Source organism: Podarcis gaigeae (genome assembly GCF_964106915.1).
Source record: "Podarcis gaigeae genome assembly, chromosome: 8".
NCBI lineage: Eukaryota > Metazoa > Chordata > Lepidosauria > Squamata > Lacertidae > Podarcis > Podarcis gaigeae.
The window spans coordinates 17,031,631-17,048,764 of record NC_139684.1 but is presented as its reverse complement, the minus strand read 5'-3'; the positions used below and the strand labels follow the sequence as shown (position 1 = coordinate 17,048,764).

At 47.3% G+C, this 17,134-nt stretch overlaps 1 protein-coding gene across 3 annotated transcripts in view; it reads left to right on the top strand.

Moving 5' to 3' along the window:
- Positions 1-17,134, top strand: part of PIK3CD (phosphatidylinositol-4,5-bisphosphate 3-kinase catalytic subunit delta) — a 50,219-nt gene that overhangs the window by 22,084 nt on the left and 11,001 nt on the right. For all 3 annotated transcript variants that reach the window (XM_083752485.1, XM_083752486.1, XM_083752487.1), the window contains 10 exons: positions 138-317; positions 1,681-1,830; positions 2,661-2,750; positions 4,262-4,483; positions 9,212-9,308; positions 9,960-10,090; positions 10,715-10,774; positions 12,215-12,382; positions 13,448-13,569; positions 16,755-16,898. In XM_083752485.1, coding sequence (XP_083608611.1) covers positions 138-317; positions 1,681-1,830; positions 2,661-2,750; positions 4,262-4,483; positions 9,212-9,308; positions 9,960-10,090; positions 10,715-10,774; positions 12,215-12,382; positions 13,448-13,569; positions 16,755-16,898 — 1,364 coding nt within the window. The remainder of the gene's footprint in view (positions 1-137; positions 318-1,680; positions 1,831-2,660; positions 2,751-4,261; positions 4,484-9,211; positions 9,309-9,959; positions 10,091-10,714; positions 10,775-12,214; positions 12,383-13,447; positions 13,570-16,754; positions 16,899-17,134) is intronic.

Below are 17,134 nucleotides of genomic sequence, written 5' to 3'. Positions count from 1 at the left end.
ACTACTAATATGTCACTGGCATTTTACTGAGAACCATGAGGACTAGAGTCTTAAATTTTTTTTGCAGGGCAATAGGCCATAACTCCCTGGGAGAGCAGCTTCCTGTGTTTTGCTCATTTATATTTCCTTCCCTGCAGGAAAGTTTCACCTTCCAGATCTCTCCCAAGGAATTCCCCGTGACACTGATGAGCTATGCTGTCAAGAAGCAAGCCACAATTTTTCGGCACCAAAGAATGAATAGCCCAGAGGAATACGCCCTGCAGGTTAACGGGAAATGTGAATATCTGTACGGGAACTACCCTCTGTACCAGTTCCAGGTGTGTGCTCCCCTCTCCTACCTTTTGTCTCACTGACTAGCTGGGAAAGGACCGAGAAGGCAAAGGATATTAGTTCCCTGAGCAGAATGGGCTTTTCGCTTTCTGTGAGGACCCTGTTTGGGAAGCCACTGGGCCAGACCAGTGGTCTATTTAGCTCTGTACTGTGTACAGAGACTCTGCATACTTTCCCAGACCTATCTGGCAATGCCAGGGATCGAACCGAGCACATCTTGCACACAAGGCAGATGCTGTATCACTGAGCTACAACCCCTCCCTTAAGACCTAGGAACATAGGAAGAAGCTGCCTTTTACTGACTCAGACCACTAGTCCATTGAGCTCAGTGCAGTTTACACAGACTGGCAGCGGCTCTCTAGGATTTAATATAGGAAACTTTCCCAGCCCCACTTGGCCTGCCTTTAAAAATATACATGTCCAGTTGATTTTATTTTTATAGCAAGGCAAGCCTCTGATTTATTCCTATATTCTATCTATTTTTTAAATTTATTTTGACATGTACATGCTGCTTTGCCCTTCGCACAGCTTAAAAATTGCATGCCAAAGTGATCACAAGGAGAACCATTTAGTTCACTGGGGGACACCAGGAAGGAGACCATAGAGAGGAGTGCAAGCTCTTTCTGTGCTATGGATACCAATGCACACATACCCATCATTCTCCATCATTCTGTCATTTCAGGAGTGGGGTAGTGGATTGGAATTCAGTGTTTTTCTCATATGGGCTAGAAATGTGGTGGTTGTTTTATATATATATATTTATATTTATATATATATATATATTCATTCTCAGGATTATATACTTACTATATCTTTTCTCAGGGGGATGCAGGTGGCGCTGTGGGTTAAAGCCTCAGCGCCTAGGACTTGCCGATTGAAAGGTCGGCGGTTTGAATCCCTGCGGCGGGGTGCGCTCCCGTTGCTCGGTCCCAGCGCCTGCCAACCTAGCAGTTCGAAAGCACCTCCGGGTGCAAGTAGATAAATAGGGACCGCTTACCAGCGGGAAGGTAAACGGCGTTTCCGTGTGCAGCTCTGGCTCGCCAGATGCAGCTTTGTCACGCTGGCCACGTGACCCGGAAGTGTCTCCGGACAGCGCTGGCCCCTGGCCTCTTAAGTGAGATGGGCGCACAACCCCAGAGTCTGTCAAGACTGGCCCGTACGGGCAGGGGTACCTTTACCTTTACCTTTTATATCTTTTCTCTGAGAACATACCGGCAATCTGGGCCTCCCACCCTGACTTGGCCCCCGTTCCCAATTCCTGTAGCCTTGCACTCCTTTTCTCCTCTCATACATTTAGCGTTTTGAGCTCCTGTTATATATGTGCTAATGTCCTTTGATCCATTCCTGCAGTACATCCGTGACTGTTTGCACCGCGGCCTCCTGCCACATCTCACAATGGTGCACTCCACTTCCATCATGGCTCTGTGGGAAGAACAAACCAATGGGATCGCTCACCCCTCAAAAGCGTCCCCCAAACCTCCTCCTGTCCCCAAGAAAAAGGTAAGCTGTGATAAACAAAGAAACAAACAAACAAACAAACAAATGAGAAAGGCATGTCCAGGCACTGTGGTTTTCCCCAGTCTTTGAAACGGAACGTGCAAAGTTTGTAGTCCATATGACGTTTTCACTGGCCCTGGAGTACCTGAGTTTAATTTTTTTTGTACATCTCCCTCCCACCCTCACTCGTAGACATGATACAGTGTTTGCAGGAAGTTTTAAAGCTTCGACCTGCCTCACAGGGTAGTTGTTAGGTTAAAGAAAATCATTGTAAGCTAGGAGTGGCGGAAGCTCAGTCCTGGGTACTGAATGCGGCCCTCCATGCCTTAGCATGTGGCCCTCAGACCTCTTCCCAGGCCACACCTCCCTCCTTGCCCGCATCTCTCTTGGGTATACCTGGAGTCAGTTCTTGAACTCTGACAATGTGTCTTTCTTGCCTTGATGGAAGGCCGGGGGGTGGGGGGAGAGAAACCAGCTGACTCCACAAAAGTAAAATTCACAGTTAATGCTCAACCCACTTTTGCCTCTGGCCCTGTCCCACCACTGGGGTGTGGCCCCCAGAAACTTGCCCAGGAGAATGTGGCCCCTGGATGACAAAAGTTTCCCCACCGCCTCCTGTAAGCCATCCCGTGACAGCTTGACGGAAGGGTTGGGGTAGCGATCTGAATAATAATTAAGTCTGGACAGAATAACGGAAATTAAATATATCTCAATGCTTGGTGTATAGCTTTTCCAGCTTAGCTAACTAAATTGGCTGATGGTTGCCTCCTATGCTTTAGTGGTGATATTTACCTCTCTCTCTTTTCTCCCCACACCCCAACCCCACACGCTAGCCCAACTCCATCTCTCTGTGGTCACTTGAGCAGCCTTACTATATCGACTTGGTGCAGGGCAGTAAGGTGAATGCTGATGAACGGATGAAGGTACTCTCCCCACTCCCACCCCCTTTCTTTATTTCTTTCTGCTGGACTTTCTGTGGCTGCTTTTCCTCTTCCTGCCTTGTTGTTTACTGCTTCTTTAAAAAATGCTGAGATCAAAAGGCAGAAGTCATGTGCTGACTTCTCCTCTCCTCCCAGCCACCACCAGCCTACATGAGACTTTTTCATTCAGCTCTTAAGTCGGTGTCAGTGGCTTCACACTACAGGAAAGGGGAGGGTTGTTGATCAGCATTCTGCAGAAGGAGAGTTCTTAGAAATTTCTGGCTGCATGGGAGATCACTGGTTTTTGGGGTTGTTGTTTTTTTAAATGTGCTCCTGCATGATACAAAGCCAAATAATAAAAAAAAAGGACCAAAGAAAGTAACCCACAAAAGCTGATACCTTCATAGATGTAGAAAATTGGCTCTTCAGGGTGCAGGGAAGGCTGGAACTTTGCTTCTTGAAGGTGCCACCTTTCTGCTAGCTGGGAGGGTTGTAGTTCTTTTTATTAGGTTTGAAGAGCAGTCAAAAATGACCTTATGATGACGATGATGATATAATGTATTTATATCCCATCTTCCTCCAAGGCTGGGATTCAAAGTTGCTACCAACATTTAAAACGACATTACACAATACATAGGAATAAAACCAAACTAGCTAGCTGAAAACATTAATTAAAATACATCAGAACACATCTAAAACCAGCAGTTAAAACCGAGTTTGCCCATTGATCAGCATTGCTTGCACCTTACTTTACAAAGGCCTGCCTAAATAGGAACCTGCAACCTGAAGTACTATTGTTTATTTAAGTAGGGTTTTGTTCAGCTTAAGTTAGAGTAGACCCATTGGATTGCATGTGCGAAAGTTAGCCATGGCCATGAACATCATTGGATCTTCTTTGAGTAGGATGAGCACCGGACACAACCGGTTGTTACTTATTTATTTCCATTTCTATAAAACATAGGCAGCTGCCTTGTCCGGAATCAGGTCATTAGTTCATCTAGCTCAGTGCTGTCTACACTGGCTGGCAGCAACTCTCCAGGGTTTCAGGCAGGAGGTCTCTTCCCAGCCCTACTTGGAGATGCTGGGGATTGAACCTGGGACCTTACCCACTGAGCTACCATGGTCTGTCCCCATATTGAAGTTATTAACAACCAAAACATAATCATATAACAGCAGTGATTCCTACATTGCAGCGTGTTGGACTACATGACCCTTGGGGTGCTTTGTATTTCTTCTGGGAGCCCGACCTCATGCCATTGACTGGCAGTCAGCACCACTATAGAGCAATATGTTCATTGGGTTTTGCCAGCAGCAACTCAGCTGAAATGCAGGTGTCTCCCCCTGCCTTGTTTACTAAGCAACAGAGACCGATTTGTGTCGTTTTCCTTTGTCCCCTCTTTTCTCTACCTGTTACTTTTTGAAGCGCACATGGGTTAAGCGCATGGCACATGCATGCACAGAGCTGTGAGGTTGGATGGCTTTGCTCACCCTTGTCCTGCATCTCCCTTTCTCAGCTGGTGGTCCAGGCGGGCCTGTACCACGGCCACGAGATGCTCTGCAAGATGGTGTCCAGCTCTGAAGTCAACGTCTGTTCAGAGCCCGTGTGGGGGCAGAGGCTTGAATTCGAGATTAACGTCTGCGACCTACCTCGCATGGCCCGGCTGTGCCTGGCACTCTACGCCGTGGTGGAGAAAGCCAAGAAGGCAAGGTCTACTAAGAAGAAGTCAAAGAAAGCTGTAAGTCCCCCCTAGGATTCACTGCATTGGCCTGGTGGTGCAGTCTTGCAGTGGCAGGGTGGAATGTACCACTTCACTGCTGGTTGTGTGTGAGAGAGTTTCTTCCTCTTAAAAACACCCTGCAAATAGAAATCTGGACCAGCAGGGGAGAGGGCTGAAACTTGTTTCCCTGATGCGTTCGCTTTCTTCTTGCAAGAGATATATATATATATATATATATATATATATATATATATATATATATATATATATATATATATAATATATATATATTTAATGTAAGAACCTTCCCAAAATGGTGTATTTCTTCCTTCAGGCACTGTCTGAAACTGTTAATTCTAAGTCTTCAAGATTCTTTCCACTTCCATCCTGTGGAGGTCTTAGAATTGGGGAGCCATAAACCATGTGGATGAGGGAGACAAGGGTGAAGCAGGTCAATGTCTCCAAAGTGTGGCTCGGGTTGTTTACAACCTGGGTCTGTTATCTATGTTAGGACACAACAATCACTTTAAAGTGTGATAGCATCCCCAAAGGATGTGGCTGGGTGGGGCTGAGTAGCTGTAGATGGGCAGGGGGATGATTCAGTGGATGTTTGTTGTTGCCCTTCACTGAGTTCTCCCCCCCTCCTCCCCCCTCCTCCCCCCTCCTCCTGCTTCTCTCTCTGCACTCCTTTATCTCCATCTTTAAAACACGGGCTTACAAGTCTTGTTTGAAATCCTGGTCTAACATTTGGAGGATCATAGGTTCCATATCCTTGATCTAAATGATTGCCCATAGGTAGTTAGCAAGATAGATACTTAGCTAGATAGCAAGATAGCTAGGAAGTTAGTTAGATAGCTAGCAAGGTAGCTAGCTAGATGATAGATAGAAAGTTAGCTATCTTATCTAGCAAGATAGCTAGATAGACAGAAGGTCAGTTAGTTAGGTAGCAAGAAAGACAGAGAACAATATAGCTACCAGTATACTGTATATAGAAAGCTAGCTAGCTAGCTAGGAAGCTAGCTAGCTAGGAAGCAATATACAAAGTTAACTACCTAGGTGGAAAACTAGCTAGTTAGCAGATAGATAGAAAGTTAGCATGTTAGCTAGCAAGATAGATAAGATAGGTAGCCTTATTGGTGCCACTGATCTTTTTGACATCTAGGTTCACAATACAGGCTTAAAATGCAGCAAAGTCAGTCCTCACCCCCACTGCTTCAAATCACACTTGCATTCTGTTATACACATCAGTGGAGCGGGATATTTTTCCAAGTTGCCACTTCCCATCCACACCAGTGGTTGGAGAGGGAGTGTGGATGTCTTCATATGACTTCCATTGTCAAAGACCACGTTTCTTAAGTAACTAACAGGACAGATGTGGATCGGGGCATTTACAAACCAGTGGGAGCAACGCCGGATGGAAAGTGAGCAGAACTGTGTACACAGTCTTAAATGAAAAGGTGTGTAGGTTTTTTGAGAGTTGCAAATTCCTTACGAACAAAAATCCAGCAAGAACAAGCTTACAGGAACTGTGCAGGCGGCTTGAGCCCTAGGACTGCATCGTGCTCTGCTGAGTCATGCTGCAGCTATTCTCCGTTGCTTCCTTGGAAGATGCTGAGTCATTCACTTCTTGGACCATCTCCACCAAAGATCTCATCATTTAGGGCTTGGTCAAGAGCCAGGCCTTCTGCTGTTTTCACTGAGTGACTCTTAAGAAGGCTTAGAAGTTGAACCTTCTTTCAACTTCTAAGGCAGTTAGAAGTAGAGAGGTGAGGCAATCTTTCTGGGTATTTATTTTCTTGGATATGTGCTGGAAGCGAGCATTGGGAAAGAAAACGGAGGAGGATGTTTGCAGCCAGATTAATCCCTCGGCCCTGTTTACTCTGCAAATGTTTGCTTGTTTTGTTTTTTTTAAAAAACAGTTGAACCAGTTCTAACTGTCCCCCTCCCAAGGCTAAGGGACTGAGCTGCAAATTTCTAATGACAGAAGCACACAGGAGTCAGAGGGAATCTAAACAAGTTCAAGACCCAGTAGCGGTTCTGAGTTGATGTGGAAATGTGGGCCCTGCTTTTCAATGAATGCATTGTATGGGCAGCTTACCAACTCCTACAAAAGCCAACCCCACCCTTGAAGAAAATGTACCGTATTTTTCGCTCTATAAGATGCACCAGACCACAAGACGCACCTAGTTTTTGGAGGAGGAAAACAAGAAAAAAATATTCTGAATTTCAGAAGCCAGAACAGCAAGAGGGATTGCTGTGCAGTGAAAGCAGCAATCCCTCTTGCTGTTCAGAGGGATCGCTGTGCAGTGAAAGCAGCAGTCCCGCTTGCTGTTCTGGCTTCTGTGATAGCTGCGCAGCCTGCATTCACTCCATAAGACGTACACACATTTCTCCTTTTTAGAAGGGAAAAAGTGAGTCTTCTAGAGCAAAAAATACGGTAAATATATAGAACACAGTACAACCAATAAAATAAATCAGTAGCTAAAGTGCCTTTGTTTTTCTTCATAATAATAATAATAATAATAACAATAATAATAATAATTTATTATTTGTACCCCGCCCATCTGGCTGGGCTTCCCCAGCCACTCTGGGCTGCTTCCAACAAAATATTAAAATACAGTAATGCATCAAAGATTAAAAGCTTCCCTAAACAGGGCTGCCTTCAGATGTCTTCTAAAAGTCTGGTAGTTGTTGTTCTCTGGTGGGAGGGCGTCCACAGGGTGGGTGCCACTACCGAGAAGGCCCTCTGCCTGGTTCCCTGTAACTTGGCTTCTCACAGTGAGGGAACTGCCAGAAGGCCCTCGGCACTGGACCTCAGTGTCCGGGTAGAACGTTGGGGGTGGAGACGCTCCTTCAGATATACTGGACCGAGGCCGTTTAGGGCTTTAAAGATCAGCACCAACACTTTGAATTGTGCTTAGAAACGTACTGGGAGCCAATGTAGGTCTTCCAAGACCGGTGTTATGTGGTCCCAGTCACCAGTCTAGCTGCCACATTCTGGATTAGTTGTAGTTTCCGGGTCACCTTCAAAGGTAGCCCCACATAGAATGCATTGCAGTAGTCCAAGTGAAAGATAACCAGAGCATGCACCACTATGGCAAGGCAGTCCGTGGGCAGATAGACACAGAATTGACCTGCAACTCCATGGACAGCTGCGAGTCCAAAATGACTCCCAGGCTGCGCACCTGGTCCTTCAGGGGCACAGTTACCCCATTCAGGACCAGGGAGTCCTCCACACCTGCCCACCTCCTGTCCCCCAAAAACAGTACTTCTGTCTTGTCAGGATTCAATCTCAATCCATTAGCCGCCATCCATCCTCCAACCGCCTCCAGACACTCACACAGGACCTTCACCGCCTTCACTGGTTCTGATTTGAAAGAGAGGTAGAGCTGGGTATCATCCGCATATTGATGGACACCCAGCCTAAACCCCCTGATGGACACCCAGGGGGCTGGACACCCAGCCCAAACTCCCAGCAGCTGCATGCAGATGTTAAAAAGCATAGTGGAGAGGACAGAACCCTGAGGCACCCTACAAGTGAGAGCCCAGGGGTCTTAACACTCATCCCCCACCACCACTTTCTGAACACGGCCCAGGAGGAAGGAGCGGAACCACTGTATGACAGTGCCTCCAGCTCCCAGCCCCTCTAGACGGTCCAGAAGGATGTTATGGTCAATGGTATCAAACGCCGCTGAGAAGTCCAGCGGAACTAGGAAACAGCTCTCACCTTTGTCCCTAGCCCTTCAGGGTTTTAAAAATCTGCTTTGGCCCTCCTGTTGACTCTTGAACTTGTTTGTTTTCATTTTTTAAAAAGCCACTTTGGGCTCTGGTGTGCTACTGGGTTTTGAATTTTTTCTCTGTGTTTTTTTAAAGAAAGCAGACAAGTTCAAGACCCAGTAGCATACCAGAGCCAAAAAAGCAGCTTTTAAAAAGGGTGGAGTGGGTAATTGGATCTGATCAGTGGGCCCAATCCTTTTCTCCCCTTCTTACAGCCCATGTTTGATGGGTGGGCAGGACCACCCACCTGTCCATCACCTGATGTCACAGTGGTATCAGGTGACATGTTTTCCTGGTGCACGCTGCTTTGACGGCCCGACTATCAGCTGATTGCCAGGCCTTCAAAGCAGCATTGCACTGGGAAAATACGTCACCTAATAAAGGTAAAAGGTAAAGGACCCCTGGACAGTTAAGTCCAGTCAAAGGCAACTTTGGGGTGCAGTGCTCATCTCACTTCAGGCCAAGGGAGCCAGCATTTGCCCACAGACAGCCTTCTGGGTCATGTGGCCAGCATGACTAAACTGCTTCTTGCGCAACCGGACACCGTGACGGGTGCTAGAGCGCATGGAAATGCTGCTCACCTTCCCACCACAGTGGTACCTATTTATCTACTTGCACTGGTATGCTTTCAAAGTACTAGGTTCACAGAAACTGGGACAGAGCAACAGCTCACCCTATCGCGCAAATTTGAACCACCAACCTTCCGATCAGCAAGCCCAAGAGGCTCAGTGGTTTAGACCACAGCGCCACCGGGAAAGCAGGTCACCTAATGTCTCTAAAGCACTGCATACAGATTTTTGCAAGTGCTGCAGATGAGCTGATCTTCGGTCCTTTACAAATAGCTATGGGCATGCTGCGCCCTGGTGCCTGCAAGGGTATATGGCCAATGGGCATGGCTTGATCACAGTCATTGAGTGTTATTCCTGCTCCATGGACCTGACCCACTAAATCTTCCTCACCCTCCTGCAGGACTGCCCAATTGCCTGGGTGAACATCATGCTGTTTGACTACCAAGACCAGTTGAAAACTGGGGAGTGCTGCCTGCCAATGTGGTCATCGTTTCCAGGTACATAAGGCAGCTCTCTAATATTACTGTTGTTTTCATCCTGGGTGATAGAATATATGGGAAAGGGACGTAACTCAAAGATAGAACATCAGCTTGGAAGGTAGAGGGTCCCAGTTTCAGTCCCCAATGGCAGCTTCAGGTGGGGCTGAGGGGAAAACCTCTCGGTGTGAGAGTGGGGGGGGGCGGGGGGGGAAACCCTGGAGAGCTGCTGCTAATCAGTGCAGACAGTGCTTAGCTCAATGGGCTAAAAATTATTTGCTTTATGTTATAAAACTCACAGCATGATTGTAAAAAGACAACCACCACCTGAAAGCGGTTTACGAAAAAGGATAAAGTGATGAGATTGCCCATATGAAAAATTAACAACAATACTTTAAATATCTGAAAAGCTAAAATAACAGTAAGCATTAAAAAACATTTCTAGCAGACTCTGAAAAGAGGTACCTCTGCCTAATATCAATAGGCAGGGAGTTCCAAAGTGTAGGTCCTGCCACACTTTAAAAAAATAGAACGAGACAGCTTCCTATGTTCCTCTGACTGTGACTTAGCCAAGTATCACAATGTATGGCATTCATGTTCCGTTCTTGCCAAATCATTGGCCACTAGATGGCGCAACGTTTCTTAGGTAACCTCACCCTGCTTGCTTTCCAGATGAGAAAGGAGAGCTACTGAACCCAACGGGCACCGTCCGGACCAACCCCAATACGGAAAGTGCTGCGGCCTTGGTCATCCGCTTCCCTGGCATTTCGCTGTACCCGGTCTACTACCCATCCTTTGAACAGGTAAGTAGGTGGCGGTTTGCACCCCTCCCCTGGCCAGTTAAGTCTGCTTTCTGGGTCAATGGAAAAAGTGGCCACCTCCATTCACCCCTTAAGAGGGGCCCGCCTCCCATTACTGAGTGTGGGATCCCATTTTCATATAGTGCTGCCAGTTTGGCTGATTTATTATGCTTGCATTTTATTTGTTTGTTTGTTTGTTTCATAATATTTACCCACTGCTTGACTGGGCGGCTTACAGTGGGGATAAAACAATAGCATCAGTAAAAATAACTCTTTAAAACATTGAAAGAGATAAAAATCAGCCATAAACTGTGTGTGATCTGGGCTAGAAGCAGGCTGGAAGCTAGAGAGACAGAGGTGTGACCTTGCTCTGTGCCTGATGGAGAGGCAAGATCCTGTTAATGCTATGAACCCCTCCATCTTACACTCAGGTTGTATATATGTGTAACTAAAACCAAATATCCTAAAGACATCACAGTCTCTGCTGACCTAAATTCCAATTTAAGCATCCAGGACCCCTGGATTCTCTCATCACTTAGAGATTTGGGCAGAATTTAACAGTACAAATACATACGTATATGTGTTTAAATGTCATTTTACACATTCTGTTTTATCTTTGTGTTTCAGATCATGGAGCATGGAAGGAACGGGCAGTGCCCCCGGTACATGTCGGAGGATCCAGAAGAGGTGAGCACATCTTCCCGCGCATCCGTTTTCAAAACTAGTTCAACATTCAGTCACACCCCAGCGTGACCAAGGAACAGGAGCTGGGGGTGGGGCTATGCAAATAGGAGCCAGTTGAATCTCAATCACTTGGGATCATTTGGGGTGCAGGATACAGTTTAGCTGGTGTTTTGCTGATTTATTAATGAGATGCCAGCACATCGCCTTCCTTCAGTGAGCTCCGTTGTGGCAAGTATGTCCATTGGGATTATCCTGTTTGATCTTCCCAACAGCCCTGTGAGGTAGGTTAGGGTGAAAGAGGGAGACTTGCTCAGTGCTGTCCAATGAGGCTGAGTGAGGCCACGTCAAGTGAGGCCCAGCTAGACCCGATGCCATCAAAAGACAAAACAAAGCTTGTAGGCATTGCTAGTCCTACTCAGAGTAGACCCATTGAAGTGAATGGACATGATTAACTTAGGTCCACTAATTTCTGTGGGTCTGCCCTGAGTAGAACTGACTTGGATACACCCCAAAAACCTGAAGATAGACATTATCTTCAATATTATTTTTAAAAACTGGGTGGCGTGTCGGTTAGGGTGCTGGAGTGTGAAAAAACAAGTACCGTATTTTTCGCTCTATAGGACACACCGGACGATAAGACGCAACTAGTTTGGGGGGGAGGAAACAAGAAGAAAAAAATTCTGAACCCCAGAAGCCAGAACAGCAAGAGGGATCTGGCTTCTGGGATAGCCTCTTGCTGTTCTGGTTTTGGGGACAGCCTTTGAAGCCTTCGCAGGGCAGCGGGGTGCCTTCACCCCACTGCCCTGCGGAGGCTTTGCGCAGCCATCCCCAAGCTAGAACAGGGAGATGGAGCGCTGCGCAGCACTCCATCTCCCTGTTCTGGCTTTGGGCTTAGCCGCGTAGCCTGCATTCACTCCATAAGACACACAAACATTTTCCCTTACCTTTTAGAAAGGAAAAAGTGTGTCCTATAGAGCGAAAAATAGGTTCCCAACTAATAGAGCCCAGACCTCAGTCTCAATAACAGTGCATTTTCAGTTGCCTGCATGTGCAACACTGTGCTACCCCCTCACAAATGGCTTTAAAAGAGGTATCTGAAGAAGTGTGCATGCACACGAAAGCTCATACCAAGAACTAACTTAGTTGGTCTTTAAGGTGCTACTGGAAGGAATTTTTTTTTGTTTTAAAAGAGGATTAGTCAAATTCATGGAGGCGAAGGCAGTGTGGTGTAGGGGTTAGAGAGTGTCGGCCTAGGACCCTGGAGACCAGGGTTCGAATCCCCCAATCAGCCACAAAGCTCACTGGGTGTGACCATTCACTCTCAGCCTAACCTGCCTCACGGGGTTGCCGCGAGGATAAAACGAGGAAGGAGGAGGAGCTCCCTGAGGGAAAAGTAGGGTATAAATGTGCTAAGTCAATATTGTATCGATCCCCACGGTTCAGAAACAACAGCTGAAAGAGATTCTGGAGCGCCGATCTCACACCGAACTCTACGAGCACGAGAAAGACCTTGTGTGGAAGATGAGGCATCAGGTGCGGGACCAGTACCCAGGTGCCCTGGCGAAGCTGCTGGTTGTAACCAAATGGAACAAGCACGAAGATGTTGCTCAGGTGAGAAGTTCTTGCTAGGGAGTTGGCAGAGAGTGAATGTTCAGGTGTTGCCTGCAGTTGTTCAAGCCGAACATGGGTTCTAGAACCTCTATTTATCTATCTATGCATGTGTATATGTTTTTTTAAAATGCAGAATTGTACAGAATGGCAGAATATGTGAAACCATGCTAGGAAAAACAGTTTTATTTCTTCTAAGCCAACAAGTTAAAAAGAATCCATCCTTCGCACAAGGGTGGGTGGCAACTCTGTTACTCCCTCCATCCTCTTTGATCAGCTGCCTCCCCCTGCTTCCCCCACCTTCCTGTTTGTGGCAGTGGAGTTTTTGACATCAACTTTGTCTCCCCACAACATCCTCCAAGCTCTGAGAAAGGGAGAAAGGTGATCCCTTCTGCACAAGGTAGCCAGCAGAGTGCTTGAGCTGGTATGCTCTACTGTAGTAGCTAGAAGGATACTTCATCTTAAGCCTTTTCAGCCACCCAGAAGGCCTTGCTCCATTCTCATCTCTTTCAACCACTGTTTGTAGGACTTGGTCCTCACAGGGCTTTTTTTGTGCCTGACTGGAATGTGTCTAGCAATGCCTGTTGCTTGTCTAGAGAGAGGAAAGAGGGGTTTGTGAGCTGGTGTGGCAATCAAACTTCTGCCTGGCTCCGCCCACTGCTGGCATGTGGCCCCTGGGAGGTTGCCCAAAACAGAATGCGGCCCTTGGGCAGAAAGAGGTTCTGGACCCTCCAACAACCTCTGGATGTGTTCCAGTTTGTCAGTCTTTCTTCTTTCCATCCCACCACAAGTATTTTACAGTGGTACCTCGGGTTAAGTACTTAATTCGTTCCGGAGGTCCGTTCTTAACCTGAAACTGTTCTTAACCTGAAGCACCACTTTAGCTAATGGGGCCTCCTGCTGCTACCGTGCCACCAGAGCACAAATTCTGTTCTCATCCTGAAGCAAAGTTCTTAACCTGAAGCACTATTTCTGGGTTAGCGGCGTCTGTAACCTGAAGCGTATGTAACCTGACGTACCACTGTATTGTTTTCAGTCTGTCTTTAAAAAAAAATGTCCACTTTGCAGATGATCCACTTGTTACAGTCTTGGCCGGAGCTGCCCGTTCTCAATGCCTTAGAGCTGCTGGATTTCAACTTCCCCGATCGCTACGTGGGATCCTTCACAGTCAGCTCACTGAAAAAGTTGACGTGAGTAAAACGAAAGTTTGCCTGATGTTACTCATTTGGCTAGGTTTATATGCCATTTGATAACACAAAAGGTGGAATGTAGCCAATACCCACTTATAGTTATTTATTTATTGACAGCATTTGTACCCTGCTCCTCAGCCAAAAATGCTCCTACAGTGGCTTATGTACAATCAGAACAAGACAGTCACTACCCTCAGACTTACAATGTGGAAAAAGGCGACACACAAGGCAAAAGAGAGAGGGATGAGAAATCAAAATCAAAAACCAGGCACCAGTTTCTAAGCAGTTGGCACAGTTCAGGGGGCATGGGAGGTGCCTGATGGAGCTAGGCCTCCAGCAAAGCGGATGAAATCATAGAATCATAGAGTTAGAAGAGACCACAAGGGCCATCGAGTCCAACCCCCTGCCAAGCAGGAAACACCATCAGAGCACTCCTGACATATGGTTGTCAAGCCTCTGCTTAAAGACCTCCAAAGAAGGAGACTCCACCACACTCCTTGGCAGCAAATTCCACTGTCGAACAGCTCTTACTGTCAGGAAGTTCTTCCTAATGTTTAGGTGGAATCTTCTTTCTTGTAGTTTGGATCCATTGTTCCGTGTCCGCTTCTCTGGAGCAGCAGAAAACAACCTTTCTCTCTCCTCTATGTGACATCCTTTTATATATTTGAACATGGCTATCATATCACCCCTTAACCTCCTCTTCTCCAGGCTAAACATGCCCAGCTCCCTTAGCCGTTCCTCATAAGGCATTGTTTCCAGGCCTTTGACCATTTTGGTTGCCCTCCTCTGAGCCTTCTGTTTCCTATCTCTCCCACTGAGACAGCTTGGTGGTAAATGGCTGCCCTGAGATGACAGAGGATGCTTTAAGTGGCTGGCCTGCCACAGCAGAGCCAATGGAGTGAGTTCTGCTTTCCACCTCTCCCATTTCTGGAATGGCTTCCCCTAGATAACGGTTGAAGGGAGAGTTTGCCTAATGGAGTAGACCTGCTGAAAATTAACCGGGATGACTAAGTTAGGCCCATTAGTACTGGCTTTCTTCTTGTATACATAAAAACTTAAGGTGTTGTCATGCTGCAGTTTGCGTAGCCACCAATAGATGTTTGGCAAGTGGGGGCACGTGAGCAACACAAGCAGCAGCCACAGACCCTATTTTGCATAAAATGGTACAAAATGCTCATTTTAAAAAAATAGCAGAAAGACCAACAGACTGTTTTTTAAACAGTGGATGCAATAAAATGACCAAAATATAGATAAAATCAATTGAAATTTTTTTATTTCCCCCTGAAAAAAAACATTTTATTGTTTACATTTATGCAGTATGTAATCAATATTCAGCAATTCCACCCTTCCCACAGTATTTATAAACAAAAGCACATAATGAACTTAACAGGGCTAAACAAGGAAGCTTTTAGCAAGTGTCAAAAACAGTACAGTGAAAGTCTCTGAACCACACCCACAAAAATTGGGGGTGGCAGGCAAGGAAACGTTGTGCGCCCCCTTGAACTCCTTGGTGGAAGGATAGGATAAAAGCATGAGGAGTAATATTAGTTGTCAGAGCTGCCCCAAGGTCCCAGCTCACAGAGGACCAACGCCAGGTCGCTGTTATATACAAAAGTCTTTATTGAAGTTCAGTCTCTATTTCAAAGCCGTGGCGTGCAGCTCTACGTCTTAAACCCTAGACCGCCGAAGCTCCGTATGAATCTCCTCCCCTCTGACACCAGTTTAAGACTCTAGCCCTGCTCCACCTCTTCCTCTGCTCTCTCCTCCTCTGGGTCCTCCTGTCCGCTGGGGCATTCCCCTTTCTGGACTCTTCTGACGCTGAGTCCCCTGACTCCTCCCCCTGCCTCCGGCGGGCTTTAGGACCTGGTTCCCAATCCGGGTTCTCTGCTGTCCCGCGCGCCAGTACATTTGAACTTGGCGCTCACGCCAACCCAGTGACCTTCCTCCTGACGGTTACACTGCTTCTGTCACTGCTTCCCTCTTCCGGGAGGCTAGCTGGACCTGACCTCCCCTCCGTTCCCTGACTCTCTGATGGAGGCGTGGTCAGCCCTGACTCATCTTCTCTCCCTGCTGGGGGAGATGCTGGCCCCGATACCTGGGACTCTTCCCCCCCACTACGCTCTGGTGGGGAAGCTGGTCCTGATCTCCAACTGCTGCTCTGGGAGTCCCCGCTGGCCCCTTGCTTCTGGAGTGTCCCCCTTGGGACCCCCCTTGCCCTGGCCACCGGCGCCCCCTTCTGTGAATCTTCTGATTCGCTGGAGAGGCTCATGGAATCTCTCGGGCCACTGTCATCTTCTCCTACGCTACCCTCAGATTCTTCCCCTTCGCTCTCCATTTCCTCTCTTCCCTGTGCCTCTGCTCCTGAGCCTCTGACATTAGTAAAACCAATTTGTTATCTTCTGCATCTTTGTTTTGCAATAACTTGTTGCCTGGTGTCGGTGTGTGTGTGTGTGTGTGTGTGTGTGTGAGAGAGAGAGAGAGAGAGAGAGAGAAAACACGTCAGAGGCTGGTCTGTTAAGGCAAATGGGATGCTGCCCCATCAATCTCAGTATCATCAGCCAGCCCCCCACCTGCTTGCCTTCTTGCTTACATCCAGTTCATCTCCCTGTTCCTCCTCAATCTCCATGTTGCCCTTGTAGAACTCAGCAGGGAGGTGCATGGGGATAAAACTAGAATGAGTGGGTTCCTGCTGGCCCTCATTCTTGCTTTGCCTCATTTTTCTGCCCTACCAGTCCCAATGGGAACCAGCAAAGGGGTTGGGCCAAGCAAACAAGAGGGCAGAAAGCTAACCCACGCCTACCCCAGGGTGGAGTCATGAGTGGTTAACCGTCTGCATAACTCTCTGCCGTGCCCACAAAGTTGCTGGAATAAAAGTTGGAACCTGTGAGAACTGTAACTGAATGTTGCAGCATGGAACGCTTCTGTCCGAGGTGCACCAGCCAGCCATACCCTTTCCTGTCGCTGGTTCTGGGTCCTCCTGCTGTCGGGCTCCGTGCCTTCTGCCCCAGCAGTCTGTCTCCCTCACCCACCCCCCGAAATAAAAATAAATAGATGAAGGGAATAAGAACAATGGGGAGGAAGAGGTGGGTTTGCTGGTTTACAACAGCCCTGTGCTGCATGTCAACTGATGCCTCTGCACTTATGGTGTGGAAATGACTCCTCTGCTGCCGCCTCTCCTTCTGCAGAGATGCCGAATTGTTCCAGTACCTCCTCCAGCTGGTTCAAGTGCTGAAGTACGAATCTTATTTAGACTGCAAATTGACCACGTTCCTGTTGGACAGGGCCTTATCCAATCGCAAAATAGGGCACTTCCTGTTCTGGCACCTCAGGTAAGGAAGTACAGTTAAAAGCTAACCACATGACATGGGCTGCGGCTGGGAAGGTATAAGGAATTTAACTCTTTCCTTATTCCCCCCCCCCCCGGCCAGCTGTGGTCCCAATGAAAATCTCCTCCCTACCTGCTTCTTGTTGTTGCTGTTGCTAAAGACCCAAACTGTGTCAACTGATTTTAATATTGTATTTTTAATGTGGCTGTAACCCACTTTGGGACTTTCTAGTGAAGGGT